At 42.2% G+C, this 15,054-nt stretch overlaps 1 protein-coding gene across 9 annotated transcripts in view; it reads left to right on the top strand.

Annotated features, from left to right (window-relative positions):
• The window catches only part of LOC141726929 (ubiquitin-associated protein 2-like), a 197,520-nt gene that overhangs the window by 48,994 nt on the left and 133,472 nt on the right, over nt 1–15,054 (top strand). For 8 of the 9 annotated variants that reach the window (XM_074532024.1, XM_074532028.1, XM_074532027.1 and 5 more), the window contains exons 7-8: nt 4,777–4,831; nt 6,003–6,106. The exons of the other annotated variant lie outside the window; for it this stretch is intronic. In XM_074532024.1, coding sequence (XP_074388125.1) covers nt 4,777–4,831; nt 6,003–6,106 — 159 coding nt within the window. The remainder of the gene's footprint in view (nt 1–4,776; nt 4,832–6,002; nt 6,107–15,054) is intronic. 9 annotated transcript variants of the gene reach the window in all.

The raw sequence follows: 15,054 nt of genomic DNA, 5'->3' as shown, positions 1-15,054 counted from the left end.
CCTGCTCTGAATTGTGTGAAGCCCTGTTTGCTCACAGACCTTTTAGTCACTGTTAAAAAGTAGCAAAAGTTTGGAAATACCTGATGGTCATTCACAGTTGCTTCCTGACTAACTTCTCTATGATAGAAAGCTGTATGGCTTTTAATTAAGACCATGTTTTAATTTTGCAGTGAAGTAAATTTCTGAGAATTTGACTATAGTAGTGATTAGATTGTGTCAGAGAATATCAGCTCTTCCTACTGGCATCTTGCATTAATGACTGTGAAAAACGCCATTCACTTGTGTTAAAATTTTAGAAGCTTAATAGCAATGAAAATAGTAATAATAATTCTCATACATGATTCAAACATTCCTTTCAAACTAGGGGTGTTTCTGCTTAATTTCAGCTTCCCCCTCTCATCTTGTAAATCAGTCGGCTTGGTCCCTCAAAGTCTGCGTTGTCCCGATAAGGAGGCGATCATTCTTCTCTTGGGATCTTGGTGTCTTGTTGCTGTTATCTCTATGTGAAGAATTTCTTGATTATCTTATCCATTCCTTGAGCTAGTTACAAAAAGTATCTTACATTGCATAGTTTTTATTTTAATATTATGCTAATAGCCAAAAAATTATATTTACCACACTATTTAAAAGAGATTAATACAGCACTACTTAAAAAAGATTAATACTGCATAACTTTCCAAATTAACATATATAGTATTTATGTTAATATTTGCAAAGAGCCAATCATATAATATGCATTTTTCACAATGACCATGATGTATGAGATTCTATGTCAGGGTGGTCTTTCAGTGGTGGGTACTCACTGTCCCATATTTTGAATTAGTTCTTCATAAGTGTCTTACCAATTTGAATTTAGTGCTAACCCTGCTGGTGTGGTACTGCTCTTTTGTCTTCACTAGAATACTTTTTGTTGCATTTGTTGATTAAACTTATTTTCAGTTTTGACAGAAGGCATAGACACAGCTTTATGAAGTTAAGGGAATCTACTTGAAATTCAAGTTCAAGATTAACTTTTTATACCAGATCACTTTGAAAATGCCTTGCTGACTGGTAGTCTAAGACTGTGCATGGAGCTTCAGGAACAACATGATGTTTTTCTAGCAGTTTCTAAAATTGTTAGAAGTTCTTATTGCTCTTTTCAGCCAGTAGTTTATTGTGCCTATCCTGGTATGGTATCGTACACATGCCTTGTTTACTAAAACTTCATCTTATGTGTAATATGCTTAAGTTATTTTTTCAGATTTTTTCACTTGGGAGGCTGGAGAGACTTCCTCTTCTAAAATCTATTTCTACTTTTATGCTAGCTATTCCAGCTACTCTCTTTGTACCTAATGTCTGCCTCACTCAAAAATATTTCTGCTTGACTGTTACTGTGATTTGCAGCTCCCAGTCAGTCTTGTAGTTGAGTTTGTAAAAAACATTTGATCTCTCTTTTGTGCATCATTAGTAAATGGTGTTTAATACTGTATTGATAGCTGTAGGAAGTAGTGTCCCCAAGTAAACTTTTCTAGTTGGTTCTACTCTTTTAAGAAAACCAACCAGTATTTACTCGGCAGAAAGATAATCCAGAGTGCACTCACTTCTAAAGCTGCAACCCTGTAATGCCATGGATCAGCTTCCCAGATTGTGGATTTTAGGTGGGTGAAGGAGAGAAAAGCAGTAGAAGAGGTAGGCTGAGCAAGGAGGTTTAGAAGGCTGAGTTATCAGATGGGGACAGCAGGATCTGGGACACTGTTTATGACAGAGCAAAGAGCACGGCTCCATGTGCGGGCTCAGTGAAGAGGGATGGCAACTGCCAGGTTGCACTTGTTGCCCCTTTCCTAATCTCTGTCTCTTCTCTCCAGATGATTGTGAAAAGCGTGTCAAGAAGGGAAAATGGCCTAGTGTCAGACTTCATTCTTCTGTGTTCTTGTTGTTCTGCCTTGCTAGATGGAAATCTTTCCTCTTCAGGTTTACATGGTTGTCATCCTGTATAGAATAGGGGTAAACCCTTTAATAAAAATGTGGATAAAGCTATCCTGATAATTTGATATTTCTAAGAAGTCCTTGTGTTTGCATGGCAAGGTTTTGGTAGCAAGGGAAGGGGAGGACTACAGGGATGGCTTCTCCAAGAAGCTGCTGGAAGCTTCTCTTATGCCTGACAGAGCCAATGCCAGCTGGCTCCAAGACAGATCCACCACTGGCCAAGGCCAAACCAATCAGCAACAGTAGTAATGTATGTAATAACATATTAAAGGATGGGGAAAAAAATATTGCACAGAAGGAATTGCATCCAAGTAAGAGAGGAGTGACAATATGTGAGAAACAGTGCTGGAGACTCCAAGGTCAGTGAAGGAGGTGCAGGAGGTGCTCCAGGTGCCAGAGCTGAGATTCCCATGCAGCTCATGGTGAAGACCTGCAGGATGTCTACCTGCAGTCCATAAAGGTCCACAGGAGAGCACAGACCCACCTGCAGCCTGTGGAAGACCCCACACTGGAGCAGGTAGATGCCCAAAAGAAGGTTGTCACCCCATGGGAAGTCTGTGCTGGAGTAGGGTCCTGGCAGGACCTGTGGCCCCATGAAGAGAGAAGCCTACACTGGAGCAGGTTTGCTGGCAGGACTTGTGACCCTGTGGGGGACCCATGCTGGAGCAGCTTGTTCCTGAAGGACTGACCCTATGAAAGAAATCCACGCTGGAGCAGTTCATGAAGAACTGCAGCTTGTGGGAAAGACACACTGGAGAAGTTCATGAAGGACTGTCTCCCATGGGAAGGACCTCATGCAGGAATAGGGAAAGGACTCCTTTACCTGAAGAGGAAGCAGTGACAGAAACATGTGATGAACTGTCTGTAACCTCCATTCCTCATCTCACTGCACTGTTGGGGGAGAGGGGATAGAAAATCAGGAATAAAGTTAAGCCTGAGAAGGAGGGGGTAGCGGGGGGAAGGTGTTTTTAAGATTTGTTTTACTTCTCATTATCGTTATCTTACTCTGATTTTGATCATAAATTCAATTAATTTCTCCAAGTCAGGTTTGTTTAGTCTGTGATGGTAATTGGTGAGTGATATCTCTCCTGTCCATTTGTGGAGGGGAGTGATAAGAGCAGCTTTGGTGGGCACCTGACCTCCTGCCAAGGTCCAATCACCACAGTATTTTAGCAGTCCAGAAATGTCTTTTAAAACATGGATAGTGAACTAGGGCAAGGAGGAGAACAAGTAGTGAGGGGAGGAAAAGGAAAGTCATTAAAATAGGAACTTTCTAAACTGAATTTGCCATGTCTTGCAGGTACTGTTTATTCAGTTTAGATGGTCCCCTCAAAATAAGGGGTAACTGATGCAAATTTGAAGCCTTTCATAGGTAATTCTGATGTTTGGACAACCGGTATATCAGTTACTTAGGATTATAACTTTTGTGTTCTGGTAAACTTGTAGTTGTTCAGTGACTTTTTATAACCACATAACTTTGTCATTAAAATAAACATCACTTTTTTCTCAGCAGCAACTCATGTAATACCAAATAATATACATAGTCTCCTGTCACAGATATCTTTTCATAAAAATCCTTTCTTTAGGATTTTTCCCCCTTCTGAGAAGCTGTGGCCTCAGCAACAAAATGTAAACAATGGTTATCTGCTGCTGTGGAATGCAACAGGTGGATCCGTGATCGGTCTTGGGTGAATGTTTGGATTTACTGACCACTCACGGCAGAGCTGGGTCGCACTCGGTGCTGAGACACAGATCTTTGTTTATTCATTCCTTTTCTATTCTTAGCTTATCTAGCATTCTGAGAACTTTTCCTTCTATTCCTATTAGTATAGTTATAATGTAATATATATAATAAAATAATAAATCAAGCCTTCTGAACATGAGGTCAAGATTCTTGTCTCTCTCTTCACCCTGAAAAACCCTTGCAAGCCCTGTAACAGTCTCCCTCAAAAAAAAACCTCAACAAACTGAAAGAGCCTCAGATACTGATGTTATAAAAAAGAAAAAAATTCCACCAAAACTATGTAGAAATATGCCACATGTAAGAAATAGTTTCTGACAGTTTGCTTAGACATGTGCTTTATGGATGGTTAATAATACAAAAATTTTTGTGCTTTCTTGGCACTATGCAACATGCAAAAATAAAACCATTCACTATATTAAGAAGCTTGTAAACTGAGGTTGGTAACCAAAATTTGAGGCAACAAATATTTGTTGTTAAAATAGAAATTAATATTCTTGTGGGTGGTAACAAGGAAGTTTGAGTAATTTGAATTGGATAATTATAATGTCAGTAGTTATGCTTAAAGGGGAAACAGAAGCAATGTGTTGGAACAGGTTGGTGAAAGCACAGGAGGGTAGGGATGGACTGAGTCAGAGAAGGAAGCAAATGGAATATTTAAACTTTCTTCTCACAGATAAGTGATGGAATTTCTTGAGAGATCAAGGTATGCAGGGAGGCTGGAATTTTAAAGCATTTAGGCAAGAGGGAAAAATTAAATGAAATTTTGAACAATGTCTAATGATTTGGCAATAGCAGTCTCATGGGATGATTCTTTAGTTAAAGTCTTTTTCTTGGCATTTGGAGCTACTTCACTAGATACAGAAAAGATAGCAAAGAATTGCAAGTCCTACTGAAACACAAAGTGTTATATGAACTGTGGCTTACTTGCATATGTTAGGGAAATTTGACAAGTAAATTATATTTAACCACAGTACTTTTTTTTCTTCAACTGTTATATTTTCTAATGTGACAGGCTAGCAATTGGTGGCTCCTCTGCTGTTGCTATTAAATGGTGTTTTCTCTCCTAGGGTTTGGACGTGGCAGAGGGAGAGGAGCAGGGAGGTTTTCAACCCAAGGCATGGGGTAAGAAACACACAGAGCACAGATTTTGGCAAGGATCAAACTCACTGGCAATATTAATTGACAGTGTTGCCACTGTGTGTCTTAATGTTGCTGTATGTTTGATAAACCTGTATAGATACAAAAATTCAACATGTCTTAGATTATTAATGGATTATTTTTGTCTTAAACCAGTATTTCTACCTAGACACACCTATACAAACCTAATGTGAGTTTACTCAATATCTCAAACTTGGGGAAACCATTTGTACCTATCAGTTGCAGCCATCAGTAGTGTCTTGGAGACTGAAAGTTTTGTGTGGTGCATATAGTTCTAGGTCAATTAAAAAAAATTTTTTTTCAGTGTAATGTAGAACTTTCAAGTTCTATATAAAACCCGAAAGACTAGTGATTCTAAACTTTCTCATGTTTTTGAGGTTTCATGCTTTAGCTGTTTAGACGTACATTGACCCTAAAACAAAATCAAAAAAAGTTACTCAGCAGCTCTAAAGTTTGTTCTCAGTTTTAGTGGAATAACTTGCTTTATGAAATGTAGCCTCTACTACTTTCACTCAGTGTTTGCCTTTAATGACATTTCATGTAGCATCATTGATGTCATGATGAACAGATGATTGTCTACTTTTCTGATAATTCTTCTTGTTCATACTTGTAGATGATAAACTGAAAAGAGGTTTTTCTTTCACCTTTTAGCTTTATCCGTGTGTTTTGGCATTGGTGTCAAGAGTGCATTCTGAAGTAGTCTTACTGGTGGTCTGACTCCTGTCCTGCACAGGTCTGGTGCTCTTAAAGGACATGATACTGATTTCTCATCAGTAAACCACCTTCTGAGAAACTATCACCTCAGAGAGGCTTATCATTATGCATATAAACTAATGCTTTATAAGACTGAGGGAGTAGGTATGCTGTTAACTGCTATTTCAGGAATTGTTGGTTTGGTTCAGTTTCTCTACAGTAATTTTTTTCAGTCTCTTCACTTTTTTTTCTCCCCTTCTTTTCTCCCTCTTTTATCTGTGTCTGCTCATAGAGGAAACATTTTTGAAACTGAAACTATCAAGACAGATTATGTGGAAATCAAGAAGTTAAACCTAATGCAACCTCAGATAAAAATGATGACATCTATGTTCATTGAATGACCCATGTGTTCTCTTCCATTTTTAAACTTTTAAAACTCTAGGACATTTAATCCTGCAGACTATATGGAGTCTTCTGCCACTGATGGCTTTGGGACAAGATCAGAGGTTTGGGAGACTGGTCAGAATGATGCAGATGATGGAACTGGTAAGATTCTTCAAGAAGTGGAAGGATTGAAATTAAGACCTGTAGCAAATTGCAGTTGAAATAACCATTCTGTTAGTGTTCAGTTAACTTCTGAAAATGTGATTACATTTCACATGACACAGATATTAGTTCTTTTTCATAGCCTAATTGCTACTAATGTGCAGAGCACATGCTGTAGCCTGACTGTTAGAATGAAGGGAAGGCAATTTGCAACTTTTTTGGTTTAATGCTAACAAACCCTTGAGAGACAAAGGGATTTGAAGAGTTATTGGAAGAGTCTTGTATGTGAAGACCTGTGTTAAAGGAGAAACCAATGCCTGAGCATTCTCACCATTCAAGGAGTCACACACATACCACCTGAGACTTTAACTGCTTAGACCAAAGTCCCTTCATAGTAGGCAGCTCCAGTGAACCAATGGGTGCCCCTTTCAGCTCCTTGCTAACACACATTCACTCTCAGGCATGCTTCCTCCTTCTTCAGGCTTGACCCTAGGTTTCCCAGAGCAGAGTCTCAGGCATCTGATTTTATAAAAATAATTTAGGAGTGATACAGCAGCAGGTCAACTCAACCTGGGTGCTTCTGGAGAGGGACCCCAAACAAAGAAAACCCTAGACTTTTATGCCCTCGTAGTTATGCACACGTTCTTCACCCATTCTTCACATACCGATGACGCTGTTGAGTCAGGGATGGGAAGAAAAGGCTCCAGTCTTCAGAAGGTGAATCAGAAGGCTTTAATGAAAAATAGTGCATCTTTTTATAATGCGACTCGCTAAGGTGAGACTTGATTGGTCTCAAAGTAAAAACCTCTCACACTATTGGTGAACTATGAATAGCACACTCTGGAGAACCATATCTAAAAACAACAGTTATAGAAAGAGAGATAATTGTTTTAATTCTTTCTCTGAGCTTTCTTACAGCTTCCCACAGCTTCCCAGGAAAATCCTGGGAGAACTATGTCTCTCTCTGTTCAGAGGATATGTGATTACCACATACCTTCACACACCGCTTGGTCCAATGGTGATTTTTGGTCTGGGGTCTTATAACCCTTTATTGTATTCTTTCTCTGTGTCCACAGACAGACCACCAACTGTTCTTATCTTGTCAAGTCGCAACTTCTGCTGACTTCTGCTGATGGCTGTAGCCTTTTTATCTTCTGGTTTGTACTTCTTGTGCACTAGCTTAGTTGACAGAGCGTGGAAAACTGAAAAGTCTTTGATTTAGAGTAAACACTATATACCAACAACTAAAACATCAGTGTGTTATCAACATTATTCTCATACTGAATCCAAAACTAAGCACTGTACCAGCTACTGAGAAGAAAATTAAGTCTATTCTAGTCAAGAGCATACCTAGGTGATTTTTTTTTGCATGTCACATTAACATATATTCTATTTACTTGAAATTCCATGTCCAACCATACACAACAACTGGAATTGACTGTTAAACAACAGTTAGTATCATCGGAACAATGAACTTTCTTCTTGCTGATTATCTCTATCAAAGTTAGATTTTGAGCTGTATCCAATTTGCAAAAAGCGAGCTCTTTCATTGGGTTTTCCAAGGTTTGGTCACCCATCCTGTAAAAGTCTATGTCACATACCTCCCCTTTAGTCTTGTTAACTTTATACTACAGTGGGTCATCTATTGACTTTATACTTAGCCATGCAGTTGTGGTCCTCTGGATTAACAACACCAAGAGTAGTGAGATGCTCCACTTCATGTCTTTGGTATATAGATTCTTTCCAATGCAGATATTTGTTAGCTGGTTGGTTATTCATTGCTCATTTGACATGAGAATGGTATATCAAATTTTCTTTTCATAAAACTTTAAAAGTAAAATTAGAACACATTAAGACAGTATATGGCCTCTCCCATTTGGGTTCTAATTTGGATTTTTGTGAAAACACCTTAATTAACACTTCCATCTCCAGGTTGTATATTAGGTACTTGTATTTCAGGTGGTGAGGACTGACACAATTGAACATACTTCCTTTTTCCTCAAACCCCTTTTGCATATATATAACATTCTAGTTCTAGTACTTTGGAACTTGTGACAAAATTAAAATGTCAATGACCAGATGGAAAGAATGGGCCTCTACCTGGGAATGGATGAAGAGCCGAACAAGAGTTTATGGGTCAGGATTAAAGGGAGAGGAGGGACAGGTGGCATTATAGTGGGGGTCTGCTACAGGCCACCCAACCAGGAAGACCAAACTGATAAGGCCCTCTGCAGACAGGTAGAAGTGACTTCAAGTTCCCAAGCCCTGTTCCTCATGAGGAGTGACTTCTACCACCCCAGTATCTGCTGGAAGGACAACACCACAGCAGGGTACAAGCAATCCAAGAGTTAACAGGAATGTGTTGATGACAACTTCCTTCTCCAAGTGATAGAGGAGCCAACAAGGAGAGGTGCTGTGTTGGACCTAGTTCTCACCAACAAGAAGGGGCTGGTGGGGAATGTTAAGGTCAAGGGCAGCCTGGGCTGTAGTGACCATGAAATGGTGGAGTTCAAGAACCTTAGAGCAGCAGCAAGCAGGATGCACAACAAGCTCACTGCCCTGGACTTCAGGAGAGCAGACTTTGGTCTCTCTGGGGATCTGCTTGGTAGAGTCTCATGGGATAAAGCCCTGTAAAGGAAGTCCAAGAGAACTGGTTGCTGTTCAAGGATCGCCTCCTCTAAGCTCAGGAGCAATGCATCCTAATGAAGAGGGAATCAAGCAAAAATGTTAGGAGGTCTGCATGGATGAACAAGGAGCTGCTGGACAAGCTTAAACACAAAAGGGAAGCCTACAGAGGGTGGAAGCAGGGACATATAGCCTGGGAGGAATATAGATTTTCTGAGCAGCCAGGAATCAGGTTAGGAAAGCTAAAGCTCCAACAGAACTAAACCTGTCCAGGGATGCCAAGGGCAACAAGAAAAGCTTCTGTGGGTAAATTGGTGATAAAAGGAAGACTAGGAAAAATATGGACCCTATCCCAAAGGACAGGGGAGACCTGATTATCCAGGTCATGGAGAAGGCTGAGGTACTCAACAAAGTTTTTTGCCTCAGTCTTCACCAGCAGGTGTTCCAGCCACACCACCCTAGTTGCAGAAGGCAAAGGCAGGGAATGGGAAAATGAGGAACTGCCTGCTAGAGGAGAAGATCAGGTTTGAGACCATTTAAGGAACCTGGAGGTGCACAAGTTCATGTGCACTGGAAAAAAGGAAATATAACCCCCATTTTTAAAAAGGGAAATAAAGAAGAGCCAGGAACCTACAGGCCTGTCAGTCTCACCTCAGTGCCTGGCAAGATCATGGACCAGATCCTCCCAGAAACTATGCTAAGGCATAAGGAAAATAAGGAGGTGATTGGTGACAGCCAACATAGCTTCACTAAGGGTGAATCGTGCCTGACAAGTTTGGTGGCCTTCTATGACAGGGTTTACAGATGTGGTGGATGAGAGAAGCGTGACTGACATCATCTACCTGGACTTGTGCAAAGCATTTGACACTGTCCCACACAACATCATTGTCTCTAAACTGGAGAGATTAATTTGGTGGGTGCACCACACAGTGCATAAGGAGTTGGCTGGATGGTTGCACTCAAAGAGTTGCAGTTAAGGGCTCCATGTCCAAGTGGAGACTAGTGATGAGTGGTGTTCCTCAGGGACTGGTGTTGGGACCAGTGCTGTTTAACATCTTTGTCAGTGACATGGACGGGGGGATTGAGTGCACCCTCAGCAAGTTTCCTGAAGAGATCAAGCTGTCTGGTGTGGTTGACATGTTGGAAGGAAGGGATGCCATCCAGAGTGACCTTGACAGGTGGGCCTGTGCAAACTTCAAACTCACAAGTCCAAGTGTGAGGTCCTGCACTTGGGTCAGGGAAATCCCAAGCAGAAATACATGGTGGGTGGAGAATGGACTGAGAGCATCCCTAGGGAATTGGTAGATGAAAAAATGAGTAGCTGTTATAGTCCCAGTTTGGATTATTTGCTGCCCAGGGGTTTCTGTCACCTCTTGCCTGTTGAGCCAATTCAGCATCCTTATTATTTATGTTATCTTTTATCAGGTTTGAATAATTTTCTCAGCAACACCTCAGTATCTCCCTATCTTGGATTGTATCCAGTGCATATATTGGAAAATAGTTGAGTACATTTCTCAGCATCATTCCTTAGTCTCGGCATTTTACTTCCCACATAAAGCCAAGTCACCAGGATTCCAAGGTGGTTTAGTAAATATTTGCAATACAGGTGGTGCTCCAACCACAGCCCTCTGTTGCATGGCAGCAGGATTAGGCAAGACACTAGAAAGTATAGGATAGAATCTGGCAGCCAGCAGAGCAATTATCTGAGGCTTGTCTAGGCCAGTAAGCTCAGCTACTGCAAGCATTACCTTTGGTGATGCTTCTTTCATCTCGCACCTGACTTGGGTGTTTTTTTCTCTCACACCCAACCATCCCAAATGTACCAGTAATCCATTTGTCCTGGGAACCTATCCTTTAGTCTATGTTGCAGAAAGGTAAGTCTGTGCTGATCAAAGGTCCCTTGCAGTGGCCACTGTTCTGCCAGGATTCCATCTCTAGTTATAAATGGCCAGTCTTCTCGATATAAACTATGTGTGTATTTCTTTTTGATAATTTGCTGTACCAAAATTCTTTTCCAGTTTTGTAGTACCTTGGTCAAGTGCACCCCCTTTTCTGTGTTGGGTATATTTCCCATCACTAATTTATCCTTGTGTGCTTTACTCTGATCAGACCAAGCACCAGCCTTGTCTCCTTGTGCAGTTTACACTGATCAGGCCACACACTCCTCTCTATTTCCAGTAAGTCTACTAATGGAATTTTAATACATACCTACTCTTGGGTGCACTTCCTTCTTTTTCAGGCTCAACCCTAGGTTTTCCACAGCAGTCTGAGGTGCTGGGTTTAATAAAAATAAGTAGTTTAATAGAGTGGTATAGCAGCAGGTCAGCTGGAGCTGGTTGTCTCTGAGTAGGCACCCAGAACAAAGAAATCTCTGGGCTTCTATGCCTTCAAAACACAGTACTGCACCAGCTACTAGGAAAATTACTGAGAAAGTGAACTCTGTTCTAGCCAAAAGCAAATCTATGGTGAAAATACAGCTTGCAGCCTAAGGCTTCAGCAAATACAGCTACTCATGGTAAGCAAGTAAAGCTAAGCAAACGGCATACTAAATCAAACAATATTATAACTCTTAAATGACTCGTTCTTATTTAAAACTTACTTATTAAGCTAAACAACTCATATCTCACATAAGTCCTACTAAAAGTGATTGGTCCATGGGCATTGAACAGTAGAGTATGAATATTTAAGTAGAAAAAGAAAAAACATTTACAAATATGAATTCACTCAGTGACACTGAGATGGCTTTGGCACCCCCCCCATATAATATAAGAATGTGAGTCTCTAGGATGGAGGAGAATTCTAAGATCTGCTACCTTTGAAGAGCATTATTAATTAAAGCATGAGTAGGCAATTGAATGAAAGCCAAAAGAGTAATCGGCCTGTCTGAAGATAGAAGCAGCTGTGTGTTTCTGTATGAAGTTTCAAATGTGAAGTACACACTCCTGGCTAAAAACAAGAGACAGGCCTAGTTTGGAAAGGAACTGCTTAACAGTGATCTCGTGGCAATTCAGAAATTAAGAATGTGACCTGCTGTCACCATTGAGTCAGGAACGGGAATGAAGGTGACACAACTCCATGCATTTTCAGAAGGCATAAAAGCTCACTTTATTACAAAACTTCACATTTTTATATGCAACATTGTTCACCCAAAACCTGATTGGTTTTTAATAACACCTGTCACCCCATTGGTTAATTAGGAACAACACCATCTTTCTATTAACATCATGTAGAACACGATCCACATGTTCACAAACACCAGCTGCAGAGACCAAGATAAGAATTGTTCTAATTATTTTCTCTGAGCTTCTCACAATTTCCCTAGGATGATGCCTGGAAAACTATCTGTTTCTCTCTGAGAACATCCACAACCTGCTTGTCTGTGATTGGTAAAACAGGATACCTTTCTGCTTCCTGTATTCTGTTACAGGAGATAAAGACACAGGAAACCCTGCATCAGGATGGAGAAATTTATGTATGTTATTGTCCACACTTGGAAACCATCGAGTAGTATGAGAATTTTTTTAACCCCAGTAAAGGGTAACTTCTGATCTCTTTACTGCTGAAGCTTGCTCAGATGATTTTTCATCAACCTGTGTCAAGTGTGGAAGGAGAAGACTAGAGGCCAGAGCGTGCTCTGTTTGGCTCTGCTGTGAGCTGTGAGCCTTTTGAGATGCAGCTTTCTGAACTTCATATAAGGCAGTTTCCACTTAACCTGAGAAGACAATAATAGGCTCCGAATTTAGGAGGGCCTATGATGCAGCTGTTTTGTCACTCTGTGTCCCTTCTAGTCCAGTGTGGGAGAGTGGCCTTGAGTATATTAATAGCTGCTGAAAGGGAGCACTGGCCAAATTATGGCATCTTTTCTAGGAATTCTGAAATTGCTTGGTGCTATAGTGCAAACAGAAACACATCTTTTACTTTCACTGATGTTAATTTTTCAAATAAGTTTAACAGATAAGTTAGAAGAATGCCTAATGACTTGTAAATTCCACCTAGGAATACTGATAATGTTGTTTGCTATATGGTAGCATGTTGTGGTGTGTTGCAATATCCTGTTTTACCTTCTCCCTTCCCCCTCGCCCCTCGCTGAGTGTGCCCTGTCAATCAGGCTAACATACCAGCAAGGCGTCGTGTGATAGGTGTCCCTAGTCCCTTGAGACCCTGCCCCTTCACCTGGTTGGTGGCTCACCTGTCCCCTCCCCTTCCCCTGTCCTGAGCTTAAAATGTTAATGAGACCATGTGGCCTGCATTCTGTTAGCAGCAGTGGCCCAGTGCAGACATCTCTGTACTCATGGAATAAACATCTGGCAACCTTCTAGCAGAATCCACTCCCTTTCTCTCCACCATCGCCAGAAGCTCTCTCTCCTGAGGTAAACGCAGTCCTGACAGCCTGGATTTGCCTCGCTGCACTCTCCAGCAGCCAAGGTATCTCTGGGGTAAAACACCGCAGTGCTGCCTTTGGCCCAGCAGCGAAGGTCAGAACTGGCCCAGGCATCATCTAACTGGTTATATTGGGATTCATATTCCAATATATTGGCGTCCCTGTGGGTGGGCGAAGTGACTTCGCAGCCCGAAAACGGACTCGCAGTTCCTCAGAGAAGTTTCTGCCAGCCGTGCATCCAGCTGAAAGGAGCCTGGCTTCAAGACTCCCAGCTAGAGACTTTGGGAATACTCCCAGAAAAAGTTTCGTGGACTGTTCGGCGCCTTCTGGAAAGTCCAGCTTCATTGTGGTGAGCAGATTTTCCAGAGGAAGAAAAGGGGAGCCTCTCTTGCACCCAGAGAGAGGTCCTTTTCCGGTGGAGACCTGCCTGCCTAGAACCAGCCACCTACAGCTTCCATTTCACGTGAGTATCTCTGCTTTCGGTAGAGCAGAAGCTCAAAAACAGACTCTGCCGTGAGTTCTGTTCCTTTTTTGCCTTTGCATTTTTGGCTGCGCAGCCCCACAGACGAGAATTCATAGCGTTCTAGCTTTAGTTTCTGCCGCACGTTTCACTGTCTTTTAAAATTCGCGCCGGAGCGGCCCCGGCTCAGCAGCGTGCTCAGACATGTGTTAGGAGACTCTCTTTCTCTTTCTCTTTGCGGGGGAGGGGGGGAGCTCTCTTTCCACGTGGCCGGGGGATCTGCGGGGTCGGGAGTGCTCCTTTGCACACGCGGCGGGGGGGGGGGGGGGGGAGGGGCGTCCCGGTTTCGGCTGCCACGTGGAGTGGCTGCTCTCTCTGCTCCCCGGGGGAGCTGCATTCCACCGCGGGGGAGGCCTTGTTTTTGCCTCGGTTCGGCAGGGCGTGCCCTGCTGCTGCTGCCCGGGAATTTTAAAAGCAGTATATACAGCTGCATTGTGAAGCTTTTGTCTGCTCGTTATCGCTTTCTATCTGTGGTTTTTTTTAGAAATTGGTAGCTGATTTTAGCTTTGTTTTTGGTCAGGCGGGATTAAGTACTTTGGTCTTTACATCTATCATGGGTTCCAAACTTAGCATTGTACAAAGGGGAGTGTATTATGATATTGTTAGCATTTTAATCGAGAGTAATGTGAAATTCTCTAAAGGAAAATTGAAACAGTTTATAAGATGGCTTTTTCTGCAGTTCCCAAACATTTCCCCTGAAGAAATCCACAATATTCAATTCTGGGATAAAGTTGGGAATGAATTGATAACCTTAAGACAATCTGAGAAATCACCCTCAGCTAAATTTGTGTTCTGGAGTTTACAAATTCGAACAGCATTGCTCAAACAAAAGGAAATGGAGAAAAAGCCAAATGTAAAGCCATGTACCTCTGCTCTCCTTGTTCCTCCCTCTCCCTCTAAAACCCCTAAACCTCTTTCCCCAAAACTTGGTATTTTAAAGAGTGCAAACTCATTGGGAAGTCGGCTCCCAGAGTGTGCAAGAATACCTGAGTTGTTTTGTTCACAAAGCCCTGGCCAGGCTGCGTGGCTTTCCCAACCCCCTGTATCCCCTCCTCTAAAACCCAGAGCACGTGTTAGCTTTCCGGAGAGCAGTGATGTCCAAAATGGCCCCCAGGCCCTAGGGGGTGCACAAGATGGTGGGTGCCACGTGGCATCTTCCCAAACCTGGTCTTCTCTTCCCAAAATCCTCTTAAGCATTCCAAAATTCCATCCCCATCCCCCTCTCCTCCTGTTCCTCGTGACACCTTCCCCCCTCCCCCCGCCTTTCCTGCAGTACCCTCAGCTCCGCCCCTCTACTCCTCCCAGGGGGCGTCTGCTGACGTGATGTCACCAGGTGACCCCGCCCCTTGTTCCCACGGTTTCCCCGCCCCTTGCCAGGTCCCTGTCCCCGCCCCCTCCCCGGGTTCCCACGGTGGGGACACA

This window comes from Zonotrichia albicollis, chromosome W, assembly GCF_047830755.1.
Source record: "Zonotrichia albicollis isolate bZonAlb1 chromosome W, bZonAlb1.hap1, whole genome shotgun sequence".
Lineage (NCBI taxonomy): Eukaryota > Metazoa > Chordata > Aves > Passeriformes > Passerellidae > Zonotrichia > Zonotrichia albicollis.
The sequence above is the reverse complement of the archived record's forward strand: the minus strand, read 5'-3'. Positions and strand labels throughout refer to the sequence as shown.